At 68.7% G+C, this 22,356-nt stretch overlaps 1 protein-coding gene across 2 annotated transcripts in view; it reads left to right on the top strand.

Annotated features, from left to right (window-relative positions):
- Nucleotides 1-476: 476 nt before the first annotated feature.
- The window catches only part of CADM3 (cell adhesion molecule 3), a 28,284-nt gene continuing 6,404 nt past the window's right edge, over nucleotides 477-22,356 (top strand). The window contains exons 1-7 of one of the 2 annotated variants that reach the window (XM_054179211.1): nucleotides 477-670; nucleotides 16,308-16,448; nucleotides 17,521-17,673; nucleotides 18,466-18,603; nucleotides 19,365-19,535; nucleotides 20,850-20,940; nucleotides 21,743-21,912. In XM_054179211.1, the coding sequence (XP_054035186.1) occupies nucleotides 601-670; nucleotides 16,308-16,448; nucleotides 17,521-17,673; nucleotides 18,466-18,603; nucleotides 19,365-19,535; nucleotides 20,850-20,940; nucleotides 21,743-21,912 (934 nt within the window). In that variant the 5' untranslated portion in view covers nucleotides 477-600. The remainder of the gene's footprint in view (nucleotides 671-16,307; nucleotides 16,449-17,520; nucleotides 17,674-18,465; nucleotides 18,604-19,364; nucleotides 19,536-20,849; nucleotides 20,941-21,742; nucleotides 21,913-22,356) is intronic. The other variant, XM_054179210.1, reaches the window with a different exon arrangement.

Genomic DNA, 22,356 nt, shown 5'->3' on the forward strand with positions numbered 1-22,356 from the left:
TCCGGGCTCTGACAGGAAGCGCCCGGGCCGGCGGAACGCTCCCAAACCGGCAGCTTCCCAGGGCTGGGACAAGGGGAGACACCCCCGGGAATCGCGACCGGGCTCGGACGGGCGGCATCAGCGGGGACCACCGGGACCGCGGAAGCCAGCAGGACCGCAGCGACCACCGGAACCATGGGAATCAACGCCACAACCGGGACCGCGGGCACGAGCGGGACCGCCGGGGCACCGGCAAGACCGCCGGGACCCCGGCGACCACCGGGACTCCGCCGCCGCCGCCGCCCCGCGCCCACCTGCCTCCCGCGGGGCCCGCGCATGCGGAGCGCACCACGGCGGCCGGGGGCGCGGGGGGGAAGCGGCGGCCGGAGCGCGGCTGTTTACACGGGGGCCGAGGGGGGCGGCACCGGCACGGCCCCCCCGCCCCCCCCCGCCGCCGCCGCACGAATGGTCTCTCCCTCGCGCTCTATTTAATCCCCGCCGCTGCCGCACCGCCGGCTCCAGACCGAGAGCAGCGCCCGGTGCCGCCGCCTCCGCGCTGCGGCTCGGCTTGCCCCGGCGGCACCGCTGTTCCCTGCCGCCAGCATCGCCACCGTCATCGCCATGCTGCCGCTCGGTCTCCTGCTGCTCCTCGCCTGCTTCGGTGCCGCCCGGGGAAACCTCTCCCGCGACGGTGAGTGACGGTACCGGGGCCGGGCGAGCCACTCCCGCCGCCATCACTCAACCCATCGCGGCGGGGACCGACGGGGCGAGCCCGCGGGAAGGGGGAGCACCGGGCGGGACCGGCGTCGCGGGGAGAGGGAGCACCGGGCGGGACCGGCTGCGTTCCGTTATGTGGGTCAGACGCGGCGGGGCCCGGCAGGCGCCGCCCGCCCCGCCCCGGCCCTGCCCTCGGGGCCCGCCCGCTCCGCCGGTCCCGGGGCGGGTGCGACAGTTGCGGTCCCAGGTGGCTGGCGGGGCTCAAGGTCACGACGGCGGCTCCGGTGCTGCCCGCCGTGTCCCCCCGCCATCGCCGCGTACCGCCTGGGGCGGGGCTGGGGCGGCGGAAGGTTCCAGACAGGCCCCGGCGGGCGGCGGCGGCGCCCGGCCCCTCCCGGCGCTGCCCGCGGGGGGGGGGGGCCCGGCGGATGGAGAATCCCCGGTGGGGTAGACCCTTCCCCCACCGAGAGGATGCTGACCTCCGGGAGGGAAGGCAGACACCCCCGGGGGAACGGAGGTGACCTCCCCACGATGGGGAGACCCTCCCCCGGGATGAGGCGGGTCCCCGGATTCCCCCGGCAGAGGGGGAGCCCTCGGTGGGAGCTGCCCGGTCGGAGCCGCCGCCGCCGCCCCCCTCCTCCTCCCCTCCTCTTATCCCTGAGGCGATGGGGAGGGGCGGCCGCTCTTATCCCGCCGACCGCAGCTCCTCCGAGGTGTCTGATGGCATCCCGGTGTCTGCTCGCTCCCCGGTAGCACGGTGCCGGTGGTACGGGGCTCGGCCCCTCAGACAAAGGCTGCTCGCCCGGTGCAGCACGGCGGCGGGGACGCAGGGCCACGTCCCCTGTGTCATTCCGGCCGGCACGTCCGTGGCAGTCCCTCGTTTCCCGTGACCGTTCGCGGTGCCAGACCCCAGCCGTGGGTCGCGGGCACTCGCCGCGCAGGGCCCGGTGTGTGCCTGCTGGCAGCGGCCGCGTCGGGAGCTCCTGGGCGCCCTCGGGGCGCTGCTGCGGGGGTGTGGGGTTCGGGGGCAGGCTGTGGGGGGATGCCTCTGCCCCCCTCCCTCCATCAATGTTGTCCTTGGGCTGGGGGTGTTGTGGAGGGTGGCGGCGGGAGAGGGTCCGATCGCCATCCGTGTCCCCACCCCAGGCTCGTCGGAAGCAGGGAGGTGATGCTGGTGTGAGCGAGGGTCCCAAGGGCTGCTGTGGGGGTACAGGGGGGGAGAGGGCTGAGCGCAGCAGCCTCCTGCCCGCGGCGGAGCAAGCAGCCTCCGGCCGCCCCCCCCGGCTCACGCCGCTGCCGGAGGGAGGAGGTCGCTGTCAGCGGCAGAGCCGCTCCGGGGGCTGGTGTGGGCTGGTGGCTGCGTTCCCATCCACGAATCCCGAGGTTTATTTTGGTTGTGGCCGTGGCCCTCCCACAGGAGCCCAAAAAGAGTCACTTGGGCGTGGGAGATGCTGAGTCCCACGGCGCAGGGATGTCCTGGTGATGCTCGGAGCGTGGGTCGCAGCCGAGCGGCAGGGGGTGGCTGAGCAGCCCGGCAGCTGCTCACGGGAGGAGGGGTGGCCCCGACCCCAAGTTGTGTGAGGTCCCCGGGGAGGGTTGCAGGGCTGGATGATGACACTGCAAGATTTGCTTTTGGGACTGGCCTGCTGCTGGGGCCCGGCCCTGGCCAGCTCTGGTCTGGTGCAGTGAGACAAATAGACACCCCCACCCCCCCGAAAAAAACAGCCTTGGGAGGGGGGCAGAGGAGATGAATGGCTGGGAGGTGGTTGAGGAGAAGCTGCTGGCCTGTGCCCCTCAGCCTTCAGCTCCTGGTGGGTGGCTCTGTGCCTCCACTGCACCTTCCTGGGGCAGGGCTGGAGCCTCTCTCTCCTCTCCTCTCAAGGAATGCTCCTCCAGCGCTGTGGATTCCACAGCTCCAGCCGGGGGGGCGGAGGGGGGGCGCAGCAGAGCCCTGCGAGGCTGCCTGGGAGGGGGCAGCTCCGATGCTTCCCACCCGGGGCTGTGCCCAGCTTGGCTGGCACCGTGCTGGGCTCGGCAGATTCCTGCGTGCCAGGGCTGGGTGCTGGACTGTCCCTGCTGTGAGGATTGTTCCCCCCACGGGGTTATTCCACTCCAGGCTTGTGTAACCCTTTTGTTTGAGCAGTGCCCTGCTCTTGGCCCATGGCAAGCCCTCAGCGTGCCAAAACGTGGACTTCTCGGGGCTGTTTTGCTCAGCTGTGGCATGTGGCTGGGCAGGCACCGGGGAGCACCACTGCCCTGCAGGCAGCTGAGCTCAGCTACCTCCCACGGTACCACAACTGCTCCACTCGTGTCTGTGGTGCTGGGAGGAGCCTCAGTGTTAGGGTCTTGGAACTGGCTCTGCCTGACCAGGTAGAGATGCCCCCAGCAGGGCTGCTCTGGCCTGCCTGGTAGATGCTGGGGCTGGCTGGGTGGCACGGGGGCCCCTGCGTGGTTTGTGCCCTGGCTGGAGGGCAGGGAGGTGTGTGTGTGCCCCCTGGCAGGGTGGGGGTGTGTGCCCCCTGGCAGGGTGGTTTGTGCCCTGGTGGGGGGGTGTGTGTGCCCCCTGGCAGGGTGGTTTGTGCCCTGGTGGGGGGGGGGGTGTGTGCCCCCTGGCAGGGTGGTTTGTGCCCTGGGGGGGGGGGGGTGTGTGCCCCCCTGGCAGGGAGGTTTGTGCCCTGGCAGGGGGCGGTGTTTGTGTGCCTCCTGGCTGGGTGCCTTGTGTCCAGGCCTCCCTGTTGGCAGGGGAGAGCTTGGAGACCACCTTGAGCTGTCCAAAGCCTGGTGAAGAAAAGCTTCCTGCCTGGTGTCTGCAGGCTCAGGGAACTCTTCCCTTGCTGGCATCGTCCCCCTGCGGCTCCTGGAGCTGTCTGTTCAGCCAGAGCAGGCAGGAGGAGCTCTGCCTGTCTGGAGGAAGTGCTCTGTGCCTCCAGCTGGTGTCCCTTCTGTGTGAAGTCATCCGCCCTGCCCGGCTGCTGGGGGCTGGTGCAGGGCACCTGGGGCTGGGGCCGAGGTCTGAATTCCCGCAGGGCTTTTTATTTCTAGCCCCGGAGCAGCTGCTGGCTGCAGTTCCTGCAGCCCTGCTCCCTCGGGAGGAGCTGTGGGGAGATGTCGGCACTGAGCCAGGAGGCTGCCTGCGACCCCCAGCCCGTAGCAGTGGCCTTGAGCCCTCCCTGGTGCCCCGCAGCTGGTGGCAGCCCCAGGGGGTGTCTGGAGCGGTGCTCTGAGCGCTGCCTGCAGCAGTGCTGGCACCCGAGGGGCATCTGCGAGTGCCCTGCTCCCGCCCGGCCGGGCGCTCAAGCCTGTTCCTGTGCCAGCCCCAGCCCTTGGCACCGGAGCTGTGCCATCCCGGATGGGCGCGGGGGGAGGCTGTGCGAGCGCTCCGCGCCGCCGGCTGGGCTGGCAGCGGCTGGCTCTGCTCGGCCGCCCGGGGGCTGAGCCGGCGCCGGCGGCGCGGAAGCCTCTGCTCAGCCCTGTGGCACCGCTGGATTTGCAGACAATGCCCAGGATCAAGCGGTGCAGAGCTGCCCTGCCGCATACCCAGACGGTGAGGGGATGCTGGCACCGCTGCCGTGGGACAGGGATTCTGCTGCCGGCCCCGCGGTGCCCCAGGCGCTGGCATGGGCGGCGGTGCCGAGGCTGAGCTGCTCTGCTGGGGGAGAAGTCCCCCCCGGGGCTGGGCTCAGTCCTGGGGATTGGATCACCGACAGCCGAAGCTCCTGTGAGGGCAGGGGGCATAGCACAGCTCAGGGCACCCAAGTGGTTGGCAGACCCCTGGGGGGGGGGCCTGCTGCCCACACAAGCACCATCTGCAACGGTGCCAGTCTCGGAGGGGGCATCGCAGGGGGCGGCTGGCTTGGGGGAGAAGCAGGGAGAGAAGGAAGGCTGCTGAGCACCTCCCAGCTGTGGGCACCTCTCCTGCTCTGGAAGGAGGTGGAGGGAAGCACCCAACTGGCCCAGGGCTCCCTGCTCCTGAGCTCCTCTGCTCAGCTCTGCCTCTCCTCCCTGTGCCCAGCGTTTTCACCTCACCAAGGGGCTTGGAGCTGCCAGAGGAGCTGGGGGTGGGGTCTACATGTGGGTAGCCACCCTGGTGCTGGCCTGGCCAGGCATGGAGCCAGCTGGAGGAAGCTGCAGGACAGCCAGGGTTTGGGTTTGCCTTCCCTGGGTGGGATTTAACCCAGCCCTGGGTGCTGCATCAGGTCAGGAGTCCTGTGAGGGGGGGGAGGCAGTGCAGGCTGTGGGCACATGGCCAAGGTGCCCTTGGGGTAGTGGCAGTGGCAGTGTGGTGGTCTTGGAGCTGGGTGGGCTCCACAGGAGCTTGTGTGCTGCTGGACTTTTGTTCCTCTGGGTCCCAGAGCAGTGCTCTTGTGGTAGAGAAGCCTAAGAAGGGAGGAGGAGGTTGGTGGCAGCTTGAGAAGGGTCTCTGGGGGGGAACCTTGCAGCAGCCTTCCAGCATTTGAAGGGCCTAGGGGAGAGCTGGAGAGGGATTTGAGTGGCAGGACAGGAGGTGATGGCTTCCAGCTGGATGTGGCCCCCAGCAGCCTGGCCTGGGAGCAGGGGTTGGGACTTAGGTGATCTTTAAAGTCCCTTCCAGCTCAAACCATTCTGTGCCTCCCTGCTGGAGCTGAGCTGCTGCAGAGTGTAGGCTCCTGGGCTCCCTGTGCCCAGCCAAGGCAGGAGGTCTCCCCCTGCCCTGCCCTCTGGGCTCCTCTTGCAGCCCAGGCAGCAGCTTGGCCACGCAGGTCACCACCTGCTGGAGCTGTCCCCTCCCTGCCTGGCTCTCCAGTTGACTCCATGGGACCTTGAAGGTGCTGCCAGTGCCATAACGCTGCCACAGTCAGAGGTATCTGCTGCTCCTCCTCGGAATTACTGAGTCAGCTCAGCTTGAACCATCTGCTCCAGTCCTCTGCTCTTGGCCAGGCACCTGCAGGCATGAGGCAGTGCAGCAGCAGAGCCTTCATCGGGCAGGGAGGGTGAGGAGGGGGCAGGGAGGGTGAGGAGGGGGCAGGGAGGGTGGCAGTGACCCTGCCCTGACTCCTCTGGCTGCCTGTGAGGCCAGGTGGGGGCTGAGGGTCTCAGTCCTCTGCATGAGCTTCTGCTTCCTACCAGCACTGACAGAGCCAGGGGCAGGGATGGGGGGGGGGGCCCAGGAGAGGAGCCAGGGCTGGGGTGGGGGGGGGGGGGGCAGGGTGGGTGGGGGGCCCAGGAGAGGAGCCAGGGGCAGGGTGGTTGGGGGGGGCCAGGAGAGGAGCCAGGGCTGGGGTGGGTGGGGGGCTCAGGAGAGGAGCCAGGGCTGGGGTGGGTGGGGGGCCAGGGTGGTTGGGGGGCCCAGGAGAGGAGCCAGGGGCAGGGGGGGGGGGGGGGGGCAGGAGAGGAGCCAGGGCTGGGGTGGTTGGGGGGCCAGGGTGGTTGGGGGGCCCAGGAGAGGAGCCAGGGGCAGGGTGGTTGGGGGGGGGGCAGGAGAGGAGCCAGGGCTGGGTGGGTGGGGGGCCAGGGTGGTTGGGGGGCCCAGGAGAGGAGCCAGGGGCAGGGTGGTTGGGGGGGGCCAGGAGAGGAGCCAGGGCTGGGTGGGTGGGGGGCCAGGGTGGTTGGGGGGCCCAGGAGAGGAGCCAGGGCTGGGGTGGGGGGGGGGGGGCAGAGTGGTTGGGGGGCCCAGGAGAGGAGCCAGGGCTGGGGTGGGTGGGGGGGCCCAGGAGAGGAGCCAGGGGCAGGGTGGTTGGGGGGCTCAGGAGAGGAGCCAGGGCCAGGGTGGTTGGGGGGCTCAGGAGAGGAGCCAGGGCCAGGGTGGTTGGGGGGCTCAGGAGAGGAGCCAGGGGCAGGGTGGTTGGGGGGGCCCAGGAGAGGAGCCAGGGCTGGGGTGGTTAGGGGGGCCAGGAGAGGAGCCAGGGGCAGAGTGGTTGGGGGGGCCAGGAGAGGAGCCAGGGCTGGGGTGGGTGGGGGGCCAGGGTGGTTGGGGGGGGCAGGAGAGGAGCCAGGGGCAGGGTGGTTGGGGGGGGCCAGGAGAGGAGCCAAGGCTGGGGTGGGTGGGGGGCCAGGGTGGTTGGGGGGCCCAGGAGAGGAGCCAGGGGCAGGGTGGTTGGGGGGCCAGGAGAGGAGCCAGGGCTGGGGTGGGTGGGGGGCCAGGAGAGGAGCCAGGGGCAGGGTGGTTGGGGGGCCAAGGTGGTTGAGGGGGGCAGGAGAGGAGCCAGGGGCAGGGTGGTTGGGGGGGGCCAGGAGAGGAGCCAGGGCTGGGGTGGTTAGGGGGGCCAGGAGAGGAGCCAGGGGCAGGGTGGTTGGGGGGGGCCAGGAGAGGAGCCAGGGCTGGGTGGGTGGGGGGCCAGGGTGGTTGGGGGGCCCAGGAGAGGAGCCAGGGCTGGGGTGGGTGGTGGGGGGCCAGGGTGGTTGGGGGGGTCCAGGAGAGGAGCCAGGGCTGGGGTGGTTAGGGGGGCCAGGAGAGGAGCCAGGGGCAGGGTGGTTGGGGACCAAGGTGGTTGGGGGGGCCAGGAGAGGAGCCAGGGCTGGGGTGGGTGGGGGGGGCCAGGGTGGTTGGGGGGCCAGAGGAGAGCCAAGCAGGGGTGGGACCTGGTGATGCTTTGGGCAGCCCTGGTGCCAGTGGCACTGACCCAGCCGAGGCTTCCCTGCAGCAGGTCGCTCAGAGCAGGGGGAGGTGGAGCAGAGCTGTGGGGTGAGGGCTGGGCAGGAAGGAGCTCAACTGTCCCAGTCCCGTGCCCAGTGCCACGCTCTGCCCCCTCGGGCTGGGGTGGGCACAGGCAGGGGCCGGGCGCTGCGGAGGCTCCCTGCTGCCTCTGGGATGTGCTGGAGGGCAGCAGCAGCAGCCCTGCAGGTGGCCCTGGGGCTGGCCCCGGGCTGCGGAGCGGCAGAGCCGCAGGGTCCTGCCCTGCTGGCAGGGACCTGTCCCTTCCCCCGGCGGTGCTGCGGGCGCTGCTCCCCCCGCGGATGTTCCTCCTTGCTCTGCAAGCCCTCCGAGGCCACACTTGCTGCCAGGGCTGCCCTGGAGCCCTGGCTCCTGCGGGCTGCTGCTGCCCAGCCCTGGCGCTTCTGCTCCTCGGTGCTGTGCAGCAGCCAGCTGCTGGCTGCTTGCTCCTGGGCTGGGGGCCAGGGCAGGCTTGGCCATGCCAGGAGGCAGAGCCTGGTGGAAGCCCCCTTGCCCCCTGCACCCTGGGCACCTGTTGGCCAGGGCTGGGATGTGCTTGGTGGTGTCTGTGCTGGTGCTGTGCCCAGGGCAGGAGCTCCTCAGAGCTCCTTTCTGCTGCCAGCCTGACCCAAGCCGTCCTGGGGCAGGCCCTGTGGTGCCAGCAGTGCTCCTGCCTCAGCTGCCTGCTGCAGGGCTCTGCCCTGAGCTGCTGCCCCGGCAGGTGAGCACAGGAGAGCAGCTCAGCAGCACAGGCACCTTCCTGGGGAGCTCTCCTCTGCTTCTCCACCTTTCAGCAGCTTGGCTTTCCTGCCTTTGCCTCCCTGTGGTGCTGGGCACCTCAAAGGGGACAGACCACACAGCACCAGAGATGAGCCAGGCTGGCACCACTGCATTTCCCCTGGGCATCTGATGGGTGCTTGGGTGGCTCTGGGGGTGCTCAGTGCCCTTTTGGGGGGGTCCCAGGAGAGCTTTGCTGCTGGGCAGGGGGTGCTGGGTGGCTCTGGGGGTGCTCAGTGCCCTTTTGGGGGGGGTCCCAGGAGAGCTTTGCTGCTGGGCAGGGAGCTTGGGTGGCTCTGGGGGTGCTCAGTGCCCCTTGCCAAGAGGCTCAGTGCCCTTTTGGGGGGGTCTCAGGAGAGCTTTGCTGCTGGGCAGGGAGCTTGGGTGGCTCTGGGGGTGCTCAGTGCCCTTTTGGGGGGGTCTCAGGAGAGCTTTGGTGCTGGGCAGGGGGTGCTTGGGTGGCTCTGGGGGTGCTCAGTGCCCTTTTGGGGGTCCCAGGAGAGCTTTGCTGCTGGGCAGGGAGCTTGGGTGGCTCTGGGGGTGCTCAGTGCCCTTTTGGGGGTCCCAGGAGAGCTTTGCTGCTGGGCAGGGGGTGCTTGGGTGGCTCTGGGGGTGCTCAGTGCCCCTTGCCAAGAGGCTCAGTGCCCTTTTGGGGGGGGTCCCAGGAGAGCTTTGCTGCTGGGCAGGGAGCTTGGGTGGCTCTGGGGGTGCTCAGTGCCCTTTTGGGGGGGTCTCAGGAGAGCTTTGCTGCTGGGCAGGGGGCTTGGGTGGCTCTGGGGGTGCTCAGTGCCCTTTTGTGGGGGGTCCCAGGAGAGCTTTGCTGCTGGGCAGGGAGCTTGGGTGGCTCTGGGGGTGCTCAGTGCCCTTTTGGGGGGGTCCCAGGAGAGCTTTGCTGCTGGGCAGGGAGCTTGGGTGGCTCTGGGGGTGCTCAGTGCCCTTTTGGGGGGGTCTCAGGAGAGCTTAGCTGCTGGGCAGGGAGCTTGGGTGGCTCTGGGGGTGCTCAGTGCCCTTTTGGGGGGGTCTCAGGAGAGCTTTGCTGCTGGGCAGGGGGTGCTTGGGTGGCTCTGGGGGTGCTCAGTGCCCTTTTGGGGGGGTCTCAGGAGAGCTTTGCTGCTGGGCAGGGAGCTTGGGTGGCTCTGGGGGTGCTCAGTGCCCTTTTGGGGGGGTCCCAGGAGAGCTTTGCTGCTGGGCAGGGGGTGCTTGGGTGGCTCTGGGGGTGCTCAGTGCCCCCTGACAAGAGGCTCAGTGCCCTTTTGGGGGGGTCCCAGGAGAGCTTTGCTGCTGGGCAGGGAGCTTGGGTGGCTCTGGGGGTGCTCAGTGCCCCTTGCCAAGAGGCTCAGTGCCCTTTTGGGGGGGTCCCAGCAGAGCTTTGCTGCTGGGCAGGGGGTGCTTGGGTGGCTCTGGGGGTGCTCAGTGCCCCTTGCCAAGAGGCTCAGTGCCCTTTTGGGGGGGGTCCCAGCAGAGCTTTGCTGCTGGGCAGGGGGTGCTTGGGTGGCTCTGGGGGTGCTCAGTGCCCTTTTGGGGGTGTCCCAGGAGAGCTTTGCTGCTGGGCAGGGGGTGCTTGGGTGGCTCGGGGGGTGCTCAGTGCCCTTTTGGGGGTGTCCCAGGAGAGCTTTGCTGCTGGGCAGGGGGTGCTTGGGTGGCTCTGGGGGTGCTCAGTGCCCCTTGCCAAGAGGCTCAGTGCCCTTTTGGGGGGGTCCCAGCAGAGCTTTGCTGCTGGGCAGGGGGTGCTTGGGTGGCTCTGGGGGTGCTCAGTGCCCTTTTGGGGGGGTCTCAGGAGAGCTTTGCTGCTGGGCAGGGAGCTTGGGTGGCTCTGGGGGTGCTCAGTGCCCCTTGCCAAGAGGCTCAGTGCCCTTTTGGGGGGGTCCCAGGAGAGCTTTGCTGCTGGGCAGGGAGCTTGGGTGGCTCTGGGGGTGCTCAGTGCCCTTTTGGGGGGGGGTCCCAGGAGAGCTTTGCTGCTGGGCAGGGGGTGCTTGGGTGGCTCTGGGGGTGCTCAGTGCCCCTTGCCAAGAGGCTCAGTGCCCTTTTGGGGGGGTCCCAGGAGAGCTTTGCTGCTGGACAGGGAGCTTGGGTGGCTCTGGGGGTGCTCAGTGCCCCTTGCCAAGAGGCTCAGTGCCCTTTGGGGGGAGTCTCAGGAGAGCTTTGCTGCTGGGCAGGGGGTGCTTGGGTGGTTCGTGGTGGGCTCACAAAGGAGCCCCTGCCCTGCCCTGCCCTGGTGGGCTGTGGGCACCAGAGAGCCTCCACCACAGCCACCTGCAAGCCCAGCAGCGCTGCCCCCAGGCTTCCATCGTTGGAATTTGAATCCTCTGGAGCTCTTCCCCTGCTGCATGGAGTCAGGAGTGGAGCTCAGGAGGAGCCAGGAGGGAGCTGTGTGGTGCCCAGCAGCAGGCAGGGGCAGGGGGGGCAGAGCTGCCACAGCCTTCCCCCTCCCCCCCCTCCCCCCCCCCCAGTTTCCCATCTCCTCTTACCCAGGCCTGGGGCAGAGCTCTGCTGCTGCCAGCTGGGGCAGAGCTCTGCTGCCAGCCTCTGGGTGCCAGCAGGGGCAGCAGGGCAGCTGGAGCAGCCCTTCCTGAGCCACCTCGCTGGGCAGGAGGGAGAGCCTTAAAACAGAGCTGTCAGAGCCGAGAGCTCCTTCCCCTGGTTCCCTTGGCAACAGCAGCGCTGGAGATTGGCCTCGGGGTGGGAGCTCAGAAACAGCCTCAAAAAATAAAGAGGAGAAGGAGAGATCAGCTGGCTGCTGGCAGGCTGGGGGAGGGTCCTGCCAGGGGGGGCCCCCTCCCTGCCTCTGCCCACTGCTGGCCTGGGGCGAGAGGCTCTGGGGGTGCCCAGTGCTCCTTGGCAAGGGGGTGAGGGTGCCAGGGGAGCTCTGCTGCTGGGCAGGGGGCTTGGGTGGCTCTGGAGGAGCTCACTGCCCCTTGGCAAGGGGGTGAGGGTCCATGGGGACCCCTGCTGCTGGGCAGGGGGCTTGGGTGGCTCTGGAGAAGCTCACTGCCCCTTGGCAAGGGGGTGAGGGTCCCAGGGGAGCTGTGCTGCTGGGCAGGGGGCTTGGGTGGCTCTGGGGGTGCTCAGTGCCCTTTTGGGGGTCCCAGGGCAGCTCTGCTGCTGGGCAGGGGGCTTGGGTGGCTCTAGGGGTGCTCAGTGCCCTTATGGGGGTCCCAGGGGAGCTCTGCTGCTGGGCAGGGGGCTTGGGTGGCTCTGGGGGTGCTCACTGCCCCTTGGCAAGGGGGTGAGGGTCCCAGGGGAGCTGTGCTGCTGGGCAGGGGGCTTGGGTGGCTCTGAGGGAGCTCACTGCCCCTTGGCAAGGGGGTGAGGGTCCATGGGGACCCCTGCTGCTGGGCAGGGGGCTTGGGTGGCTCTTGGTGGCCCAGGAAGGAGCTTTTCACCTCATCTCTGTCCTCACATGCCTGTGCTGGGCAGGCTGGCATGTGCCCAGGCTGGGCTCTGGGCAGGCTGCAGGGCAGGGTGGCACCAGGTCCCTTCAGGCTGCCGGTGGCCTGGGAAGTAGGCTCTGGCAGTGCCCGGCGCTGGCAGTGCCCACTGCTGCCACTGCCTTTGCTCAGCTAATTGGCCACCAGGCTGCTGTGGATGTGCAAACAGGAGAGCAGGGCTGCCAGCAGCAGCCTGCCTTTGTGTGGCTGCCAAGGCTGCAGGCAGGAGCTGCTGCTGCTGCCATCTGAGGGGGTTCCCCAGCCCCCCCCCCCCCGGCAGCCTGCTGCCAGCCCAGCCCCCTGCCTGGCCCCGGGCAGCACTTGGTGTGGGGTGACCCGGGCTGGGTGCTGCCTGTGGGGCAGGAAGGGTCCTGCTGGCCCTGGAGGAGGAGAGGCTGCTCCCAGCTCAGCTCCGCTGCCTGCTGAGGAGGGACCTGAAGGGATGCAGGAGGGAGCTGCTGGCTGGTTCTGAAGCAGCCAGGCAGGGCTGGAGGAGGAGGAAGGAGGAGGGAAGAGGGCAGCCTGGCAGCCCAGAGCTTCAGCAGCACTTGCAACCGGCGCCTCCGGCTGCTGCTGTTCGGCTGCTGATTGATTGCTAATTGCTGGCCGCGATCCAGGTGCTCAAACCCTGGGCAGGTGTCCCCAGCAGCTGCCAGCTCTGGGGTGCCCGGGGGCAGGGGCTGCCAGCCCCCAGCCCCACGCTCCGGCAGGGGGAAGGCAGCTCTGCGATTTGCTGCTGGGGCTTGGAGCTGAGTCTCGGTGCCCCTCGGACCTGCTGCTTTCACCTCGGGAGGGGTTCAGCGTGGTCGGGGGAGGGATGGGGGCAGAGAGGCTGGAGGGGCAGGGCTGGGAGCTGGCAGAGGGAGGATTCAGCAGCAGAGGCTGCAGAGGGAGATCCTGGATGGATCCTGGAGAGGAAACCCCAGGGAACCTCCCTGGAGCCACCTGGGTGCTGCAGCCCCTGAGGCCTCCCTGTGCTGGGGAGAGTCCAACCTGAGAGAGAGCAGCACACGGGGGATGGCTCCAAGCCCTCTCCTAGCCCAGCCTGGCTTCGTGCATCCCTCCCACCGCCACCACCACCTCATCTGAGCCTGTCTCAGGCTGCAGCCATCTGCTGCCTTCATCTCCTGCTGCCCGTGTCCTCCTCTGCCTTGCTCTTGCTGGGCTGGCACAGCCCTGCCCCGTCCCGGCCAAGCCTTGCAGCCGGGAGAGCTGTCCCCAGGGGCAGCAGGGCTGGAGAAGGAGCCAGCCCCGGAGCTGCTGCAGCTCCCAGAGGTCTCCTCTCCGAGAGCTGGAGAGTGCCAGCGAGTCTGGTGCCTCAGGGTGGCACGGAGCAGATGCCTGGAGCAGCTTTCCCTCCCCTCCCCGAACCTGGAGCCAGTCGGCTGCCGGCGAGGAGGAGCCTGGAAGCTGTGCTCTGGGTGGCCCAGGCTGGGGCTTCACCCCCAGCTCGGATCAGCTCTGCTCAGCAGATGTCTGAGCCCAGCTCAAAGCTGCTGCCCTGGGAGGGTGCTGGCAGCTGGGAACGGAGCCGAGCAGCCCCTGGGGAGGGGCTGCAGGGGGGGAGCCCAGGGAGGGGGGGGGGTCTGCGGGGGAGGAGCCCCAGGAGGGCAGAGCAGGTGGGGGAGGGCTGCAGGTGGAGCCTGGAGTGGGCAGAGAGCCCTGGGAGGGGGCTGCAGGTGGGGGAGCCCTGGGGAGGGGGCTGCAGGGGGGGAGCCCTGGGGAGGGCAGAGAGCTCCTCAGAGGGCTGTGGCAGCAGCTGTGGCTCTGCCATGCTGGCAGCAGGCTCAGCACCACAGGCAGAGCTCCCTGGGCCATGGCTGTGGACTGGAGGTGTTTGAGCCCTGGAGGTTGCCCTCTGGGGCTCCTCCTGCCCCAGCAGAGGCTTTCTCAGCACATCCCTGTGCCAGGGTGAGAGGAGGAGAGGAAGTGGCCTTGGCATTGCCCTAGGGGAGGTTGAGGTTGGCCTTCAGGGCTGATTTGTGTCCTGCAGGAGTGGTCAGGGGCTGGCACAGGCTGGCACTGGGAGGTGTTGGGAACCAGCCCTGGAGGTGTTGAGAGCCCTGTGGCCATGGCACTTGGGGCCAGGGTTTGGTGCCCGTGGTGGGGTTGGGTTGGCATTGGACTGGATGATCCTGGAGCTCTCTTCCACCTGAAGCAGCTCTCTGGTTCTGACCCTGGGCTGGGCACTCTCTGCCCATGGGCAGGAGCCTTTGCCCAGCTGGCACATGGGGGGCAGAGCTGTGCAGCCCCCCCTCAGCCCCAGGGGCAGCTTTGGCCAGGGCACCATGTGGCAGAGGGCAGGAGAGGGGCTGGTGCCAGCCCAGGCTGGCAGGCAGCAGCAGCTCTGTGCTGGCAGCAGGTGCTGGCACGGCCTGGGCGGATGCTTCCCTGGGTGCCCAGCACCTGTGCCCAGGCTGGCAGGAGCTGTGCTGAGGCCTGTGCCAGGCAGGCCTGCAAGCTTCTGCTGCAGCCACCTTGCTCTGCTGCCCATCCTGCCTCTGAGGCCCAGGCTGCTGCCCAGGGCCCCCTGGGTGCTGTTGAGGGCTGGGGCAGTGTGGGCAGTGTGCCCCCAGGTGCCCCTCTGAGACCAGCCCTGGCACAGAACAGCTCTGCTTGGAGGAGACCTTTAACATCAACAGGTCCAGCACTGCCCCAGCACCACCAACCCATGGCCCTCAGCACCACAGCTTGGAAAGCCCTCCAGGGATGGAGACTCCACCTCTGCCCTGGGCCAGGCCTGGGCAAGCCTCCAGGGGCAGAAATTGTTCCTCATGGCCAAGCTGAAGCTGCCCTGGGGCAGCATCCTGAGGCCCTCTCCTCCTCTGCCCTCTCCTCCTCTGCCCTCTCCTCCTCTGCCCTCTCCTCCTCTCCCTTGGCTCCAGCCTCCTCTCAGGGGCTTGCAGAAGGTCTCCCCTTGGCCTCCTGCTCTCCAGGGTGAGCCACCCCAGCTGCTCCTCACCAGGCTCCTGCTCCAGAGCCTTCCTCAGGATCTGAGCAGGATGAGGCCGTGCCAGGCTGGAGCAGCCACTGTGCCACTGTCCCCAGCCATGCCATGGCAGCCTTGCCCCTTGTGCCCCTCTGCTGCCCTGCCAGTGAGGATGAGGCTGTGGAGGGACTTGTGGCACTGAGTGAAGCTGCCCATGGTGGGCAGCACTGCTCTTGGGGGAGGGTCCTGTTGCCCCCTCCCCATCGTGGCTGTGCCCTTGTTCTGTCAATTAATTAAGGGGTTAATTAAACCAAGGCCCAGGGGCACCATGGCCTGGCTGTGCCCATCTGCTGCTGCCAGCTGGCAGGCACATGGCAGAGAGGATCTGGGTCATGCTAGAGGGGCTGTGCCATGGGAGGGGGTCCCTGGAGCTGTGCCCCCACCCAAGCCACTGGCACACACCTAAGGCAGCCACAAGTGGCTCTGGGTCTCCAGGGCCTTGGGGGTCTCCAGGGGCTTGGTCACCTGGCTTGGGGGTGCCAGCTGTGAGCTGTGGAGAGAGAAGGTTCCTGGGGCTGTGTTTTGTCTCTTCCTCTCCTCCCCAGAGTGCTGGAATGAGGCCAGCACTGTGGCTGCTGCTGCTGCTAATTGTGTTAATTAATTAAGAGCTCAGGTCTGTTCTGGGGGGGGGGTGGTCAGACCCTGGCCTCAACTGCATCCAGCTTGGAGAGAGTTTGGCCACCAGCAGCTTGCAGCAGCCCAATCCCTTCCTTCCTGGCAGCAGCAGGAGGAAAGCAGAGCTGGGGCTGCTCAGGAGCAGCAGACAGGACACGAGGGAGGGGTTGGAAGGGACCTCTGGAGACTGAATCCAACTCCCCTGCCAAGGAAGGGTCACCTGGAGCAGGTCACACAGGGGGGAACACATCCAGGGGGGGTTGGGAGCTCTCCAGGGATGGAGACTCCACCACCTCCCTGCTCCAGGGCTCCAGAGCCTTACACCAGGGAGGCTTCTGCTCATGTTTGGATGTCCTCCAGGATGCTTTTCCTGGTCTCAGGTGGACACAAGCAGGGCAGCTGCTGAGAGCTCCTCACTCCCTGCTCCTCTCCCCCTCCTTATCCCCTAGGACACAAAGGGACAGGAGAAAAGAGCAGAGAGCCAAAACAAAGCACTGCCAAGGGCAGCAGAGCAGCCAGGGGCAGGCTGGTGTCAGCCTGGGCTGCATCCAAAGCAGTGTGGCCAGAGCTGGAGAGAGAGGATCTCTGCCCCTCTGCTCTGCCCTGCTCTGGGCAGACCTCAGCTGGAGCTCTGCAGCCAGCTCTGGAGCCCTCAGCACAGCAAGGACCTGGAGCTGCTGGGGAGGGGCCAGGGGAGACCCCCAAGATGCTCAGGGGGTTGGAGCAGCTCTGCTCTGGGCCAGGCTGAGGGAGGTGGAGGTTCAGCCTGGGGAGGAGAAGGCTCCAGGGAGAGCTTCTTGTGGCCTTCCAGGGTCTGCAGGGGGCTGCAGGAAAGCTGGGGAGGGACTTTGGAGGGTGCCAGGGAGGGATAGGACTGGAGGGGGATGGAGCACAACCAGAAGTGGGGAGATTGAGACTGGATGTGAGGAAGAAGTTGTTCCCCAGGAGGGTGGTGAGAGCCTGGCCCAGGCTGCCCAGGGAGGTGCTGGAAGCCTTCTCCTCGTCCCTGGAGGTGCTCAAGGCCAGGCTGGAGCTGGCTGTGAGCAGCCTGCCCTGGGCTGAGCTGTCCCTGCCCACGGCAGGGGGCTGGAGCTGGAGCTGGCTGAGCCCTGGGGTCCCTTCCAAGCCTGGCAGCTCTGTGACTCTGTGGCCTCTCCCTGTGTGTGTGCAGAGAGCCAGCCCACGACGTCGGACGAGACGGTGGTGGCCGGCGGCACCGTGGTGCTGAAGTGCCAGGTGGAGGACCCTGACGACTCCTCCCTGCAGTGGTCCAACCCTGCCCAGCAGACTCTCTACTTCGGGGAGAAACGAGGTGTGTGCCCTGGGGGGGAGGGGAAGCCAGCTCCAGGAGCAGAGCAGCAGTGAGCCTGGGCTGGTGGTGCCCAGAGGGTGCCCACCCTCCTGCTGCTCACCCACGGTGATGCCAGCAGGTAAAAGATGAGCGGTGTGGCGGCGCTGAGCCTGGCACTCACCCTCCTGTTGATGTGCCAGGGCCAAGGGGCAATGGCTTCAAGCTAGAGCAGAGCAGCTGCACCCTGGCCTCTGGGGGGGTCTCTGCTCAGCCTCAGCCCTTGGGAACCCAAGCAGCTGCACCTCAGGCAGCTCAGGTCAGGGGCAGCCTGGGCTGCATCCAAAGCAGTGTGGCCAGAGCTGGAGAGAGAGGATCTCTGCCCCTCTGCTCTGCCCTGCTCTGGGCAGACCTCAGCTGGAGCTCTGCAGCCAGCTCTGGAGCCCTCAGCACAGCAAGGACCTGGAGCTGCTGGGGAGGGGCCAGGGGAGACCCCCAAGATGCTCAGGGGCTTGGAGCAGCTCTGCTCTGGGCCAGGCTGAGGGAGCTGGGGGAGTTCAGCCTGCAGAGGAGAAGGCTCCAGGGAGAGCTCAGAGCAGCTCCCAGCAGCTGAAGGGCTCCAGGAAGGCTGCAGAGGGACTGCTGCCCAAGGCTGCAGGGCCAGCCCCAGGGGCAATGGCTTCAGCCTGGAGCAGAGCAGATTGAGATTGGCTGTGAGGAGGAAGCTGTGCAGCAGGAGGCTGCTGCAGCACTGCAGCAGGTTGCCCAGGGAGCTGCCAGCTGAGTTCCCATCCCTGGGGCTGCTCCAGGGGAGGCTGGGACAGGGCTCTGGGCAAGCTGCTCTGGGGGAGGATGTCCCTGCTGGGGGCAGGGGGGCTTGGAGCTGGCTGAGCTCTGGAGCTCTCCCCCAGCCCAGGGCACTCTGTGAATCATGACAGCAGTCCCTGGAGCAGGGATCCAGGAGCTGGAAGCCGGCAGAGGATGTGTGGGGTTTGAGTGCCGGAGTGAGCTCCTGAGGCTGCTCAACCACTGGGGGGGTCAATGGTGGAGTCCTTTGCAGCTCCCTTCTGACCCAGACCCTTCTGTGCTCCCCCAGCCCTGCGGGACAACAGGATCCAGCTGGAGAGGTCGACCCCCAACGAGCTGACCATCAGCATCAGGGACGTGGTGCTGGCCGACGAGGGGGAATACACCTGCTCCATCTTCACCATGCCAGTGCGCACCGCCAAGGCCCTGGTCACCGTGCTGGGTACGGCCCCGGGACCGCCCTGCCGGGCAGCGCCACCGCCCCCCGCCGCCTGCCCCGCTGCCGCTCCTCCCCCCCGCCTCCTGCCCCGCTGCCGCTCCTCCCCCGCCTCCTGCCCCGCTGCCGCTCCTCCCCCCCGCCGCCTGCCCCGCTGCCGCCCCCCCCCCCCGCCTCCTGCCCCGCTGCCGCCCCCCCCCCCCGCCTCCTGCCCCGCTGCCGCCCCCCCCCCCGCCTCCTGCCCCGCTGCTGCTCCTCCCCCCCGCCTCCTGCCCCGCTGCCGCTCCTCCCCCCCGCCTCCTGCCCCGCTGCCGCCCCCCCCCCGCCGCCTTGCCCCGCTCCAGCCCCCCCTCCGCCGCCTTGCCCCGCCGCAGCCCCCCCCTCGCCTCCTGCCCCACCGCAGCCCCCCCCTCGCCTCCTGCCCCACAGCCCTGCTGCCCTTCGCCTCCTGCCTGCAGTACGCTGGCCCTGCAGCCCTGCTGCTGCTGCTCACCTGCCTGCAGCGTGGGGTCCGCGCAGCCCTCCTGCTCCTCCTCCCCTGCAGCCCTGCTGCTGCTGCTCACCTGCCTGCAGCGTGGGGTCCGTGCAGCCCTCCTGCTCCTCCTCCCCTGCAGCCCTGCTGCTGCTGCTCACCTGCCTGCAGCGTGGGGTCCGCGCAGCCCTCCTGCTCCTCCTCCCCTGCAGCCCTGCGGCCGCTCCTGGCCGCGCTCACTGTTGCGTCTCCGCTCCTGCGTCCGGCCCGGGGCGGCAGCAGCCGCGGGGCTCAGGAGCTGTTGTGCTTCTCCTCTGCCCCGCCAGGAATCCCCCAGAAGCCTCAGATCTTCGGCCACGAGCAGCCCATCGACGAGGAGAAGGTGGCCAGGCTGACCTGCAGGTCCTCGGGCAGCAAGCCTGCAGCCCAGCTCCGCTGGAGGAAGGGCAACAAGGAGCTGAAGGGTGGGTGGCCGAGCAGGGGGGCCCTGCCCTGAGGGGCTTGGGGGGAGCTGGGGGACGCCGTGGAGGCAAGGGAGGGCACCAGGGCTTGCACTGGGCCAGGCTGGCATCCTGTGGTACTGACACAGAGAAGTGTGGCCAGAGGGGAGGGAAGGAGACTCTGCCCCTCTGCTCCACTCTGCTGGGAGCACAGCTGCAGCTCTGGGGCCAGCTCTGCAGCCTCTGCTCCAGGAAGGGGCTGCAGGGGCTGGAAGGTGTCCAGAGCAGGGCCAGGAGAAGGAGCAGAGGGCTGGAGCTGCTCTGCTGTGAGCACAGCCTGAGGGGGTTGGGGTTGTGCAGGCTGGAGAGGAGAAGGCTCCCAGGAGAGCTTCTTGTGGCCTTCCAGGATCTGCAGGGGGCTCCAGGAAAGCTGGGGAGGGACTTTGGAGGGGGTCAGGGAGGGAGAGGACTGGGGGGGATGGAGCACAACCTAGAAGTGGGGAGATTCAGATTGGATGTGAGGAAGAAGTTGTTCCCCAGGAGGGTGGTGAGAGCCTGGCCCAGGCTGCCCAGGGAGGGGGTGGAAGCCTCCTCCTCAGCCCTGGAGGTGTTCAGGGCCAGGCTGGAGCTGGCTGTGAGCAGCCTGCCCTGGGCTGAGCTGTCCCTGCCCACGGCAGGGGGCTTGGAGCTGGCTGAGCCCTGGGGTCCCTTCCAGCCCTGACACCTCTACGGCTGTCTGCTGGGGGCTGGTGTGCAGCAGCTCTCCTGGTGCCCTGTCCCCACAGATGAGGGCACTCAGGTGGAGGAGGATGACAATGGGAAGACCTTCACGGTGAGCAGCAGGGTGGAGTTCCGAGTGACCAAGGAGGACAACGAGGCCGAGGTCACCTGCACCGTGGACCACGAGTCCCTGCAGAACGCAGAGAGGTCGACCACCCAGAAGCTGCAGGTCCACTGTAGGTGGCTGGGGGGGGGAGGGGTCAGTGGGGAGGGGCACAGGACAGGGGAGGGGTCAGGGAGAGGCCTCAGCACAGCTCAGCGGAGCTGGCACACAGATGGTCCAGGGGCACACAGCACAGCACTGCAGGGCCCCTGCACAGCGACAGCTGCTCTGCTCCTGCAGGGCCTCGGGGTGCCCAGCCGGGGTGCCCAGCCTGGGCCCTTCTCCCATGCCCAGCATGGGCCCAGCCTGTCCCCTGCACCTAGTCTGTGCCCCATGCCCAGCCTGTCCCCTGTGTGTCCTCAGCCTGTGCCCAGCCTGTCCCCTGTGCCCTGCCTGTCCCCTTCTCCTATGCCCAGCCATTGCCCTTCTCCTGTGCCCAGCCTGTCCCCTGTGTGTCCTCAGCCTGTGCCCAGCCTGTCCCCTTCTCCTGTGCCCAGCCTGTCCCCTGTGTGTCCTCAGCCTGTGCCCAGCCTGTCCCCTTCTCCTGTGCCCAGCCATTGCCCTTCTCCCATGCCCAGCCTGTCCCCTTGTGCCCAGCCTGTCCCCTTCTCCCATGCCCAGCCTGTCTCCTGTGTGTCCTCAGCCTGTGCCCAGCCTGTTCCTTTCTCCTATGCCCAGCCTGTGCCCTGTGCCCAGCCTGTCCCCTTCTTCCATGCCCAGCCTGTTCCCTGTGTGTCCTCAGCCTGTGCCTAGCCTGGCCCCTGTGCCCAGCCTGTCCCCTTCTCCTGTGCCCAGCCATTGCCCTTCTCCCATGCCCAGCCCATCCCCTGTGTGTCCTCAGCCTGTGCCCAGCCTGTTCCCTGTGCGTCCTCAGCCTGTGCCCAGCCTGTGCCCTGTGCCCAGCCTGTGCCCTGTGCCCAGCCTGTTCCCTGTGTGTCCTCAGCCTGTGCCCAGCCTGTCCCCTGTGCCCAGCCTGTCCCCTTCTCCTGTGCCCAGCCATTGCCCTTCTCCCATGCCCAGCCTGTGCCCTGTGTGTCCTCAGCCTGTGCCCAGCCTGTGCCCTGTGCCCAGCCAGTGCCCTTCCCCCATGCCCTGCTCTGCCCACCCTCCTTGTCTCACACCTCCCAGGCGGTGCCAGTGTGAGGGTCGCTGGAGCTGCCCTGAGCGCTCCGAGTGCTGCCCCCAACCCCGGTGCCACCCCCTGCCCCCCGGGGGCCCTCACACTGCCCTGGCGGGGGGGGGGGGGGGGGGGGGGGAGTTAGGGGCAGGGCTTTGGGTCCCTCCTGCAGGGCTGGGGGGGGTTAGGGGCAGGGGTTTGGGTGCCCCCTGCAGGGTGGGGGCAGGGGTGGGGGCGGGGGGGGACCCAGCTCTGCCTCTCCTGTTCCAGACAAACCGACGGCGAAGATCGAACCACACCCCCAGTACCCGCGGGAGGGAGAGAAGCTGCAGCTGCAGTGTGATGGGCAGGGGAACCCCATGTAAGGCTGCTCAGCACCATCCTGCCCCGCCCTGCTCAGCACCACCGGCCCCTGCCCAGCTCAGCCTCCTGCTGCCAGGCTCCCGAGCCCACCCCTGAGCCCTCCCCAGAGCAGGGCCAGCACAGGGAGCGCTGCGTGGGCACAGGGCTGGGCACAGCCTGGCACCGTGGAGGAGTTGTGGTCAGAGGAGATCGCTGAGCGCAGCTTTTTACCCAGCACTGCCTCAGCACCACCACGCCATGGCCCTCAGCACCACATCTACACAGCTCTGAAACCCCTCCAGGGATGGAGACTCCAGCACTGCCCTGGGCAGCCTGGGCCCAGGCCTGGGCAAGCCTCAAGGGGCAGAAATTGTTCCTCATGGCCAAGCTGAACCTCCCCTGGGGCAGCCTGAGGTCATCTCCTCTGCTCCTGGCCCTGCCCAGCCCCCACCTGGCTGCAGCCTCCTCTCAGCTGCAGAGAGCAAGGAGGTCTCCCTCAGCCTCCTCTCCTCCAGCTGCTCCTCCCCAGCCCTCTCCCCCAGCCCCTTCCCCACCTCTGTTGCCCTTCCCTGGCCCTGCTCCAGTCCCTTAATGTCCTTCTGGCACTGAGGAGCCCAACCCTGAATGCCAGGGGCCCAAACTTCCCTGCCAGGCTCCCGGGGGCACAGGCAAAGCCTCTCTGCTCTCCCCGGAGCAGCAGCTCCACCCTGAGCCCTCCCGCAGCCTCCCCCTGCCCTGCGCTGCCCTGCTGGGCGCTCGCCGTGCCCCAGGGCACCGGGGGGGAGGGGTGCAGCGGTGCCTGACCTCTGCCCCTCCCCCAGCCCCCAGGAGTTCCTGTGGGAGAAGGAGGGCAGCGACGCCCCCCTGCAGCTCAGCTCCGACAGTGTCCTCATCTTCCCCTTCCTCAACAAGAGCGACAGCGGCACCTACGTCTGCACCGCCACCAGCTCCATGGGCAGCGTGGTGGCCAAGTACAACCTGGACGTCAGTGGTAAGCAGCGCGCCCGGCGGGCACCGGGCCCCGAGCTGCAGGCGGGCACCGGGCCCCGAGCTGCGGGCACCCAGACCCTGCGGGTGGGCACCGGGCCCCGAGCTGCCGGCGGGCACCGGGCCCCGAGCTGCGGGCACCCAGACCCTGCCGGCGGGCACCGGGCCCCGAGCTGCGGGCGGGCACCCGGCCCCGAGCTGCGGGCACCCAGTCCCTGCCGGCGGGCACCGGGCACCCAGTCCCTGCGGGCGGGCACCGGGCCCCGAGCTGCGGGCAGGCACCGGGCCCCGAGCTGCGGGCACCCAGACCCTGCCAGTGGGCACCTGGCCCCGAGCTGCGGGCACCCAGTCCCTGCCGGCGGGCACCGGGCCCCGAGCTGCGGGCACCCAGACCCTGCAGGCGGGCACCGGGCCCCGAGCTGCGGGCACCCAGTCCCTGCGGGCGGGC

The sequence above is a fragment of the Dryobates pubescens genome, assembly GCF_014839835.1.
Source record: "Dryobates pubescens isolate bDryPub1 chromosome 41 unlocalized genomic scaffold, bDryPub1.pri SUPER_41_unloc_2, whole genome shotgun sequence".
NCBI lineage: Eukaryota > Metazoa > Chordata > Aves > Piciformes > Picidae > Dryobates > Dryobates pubescens.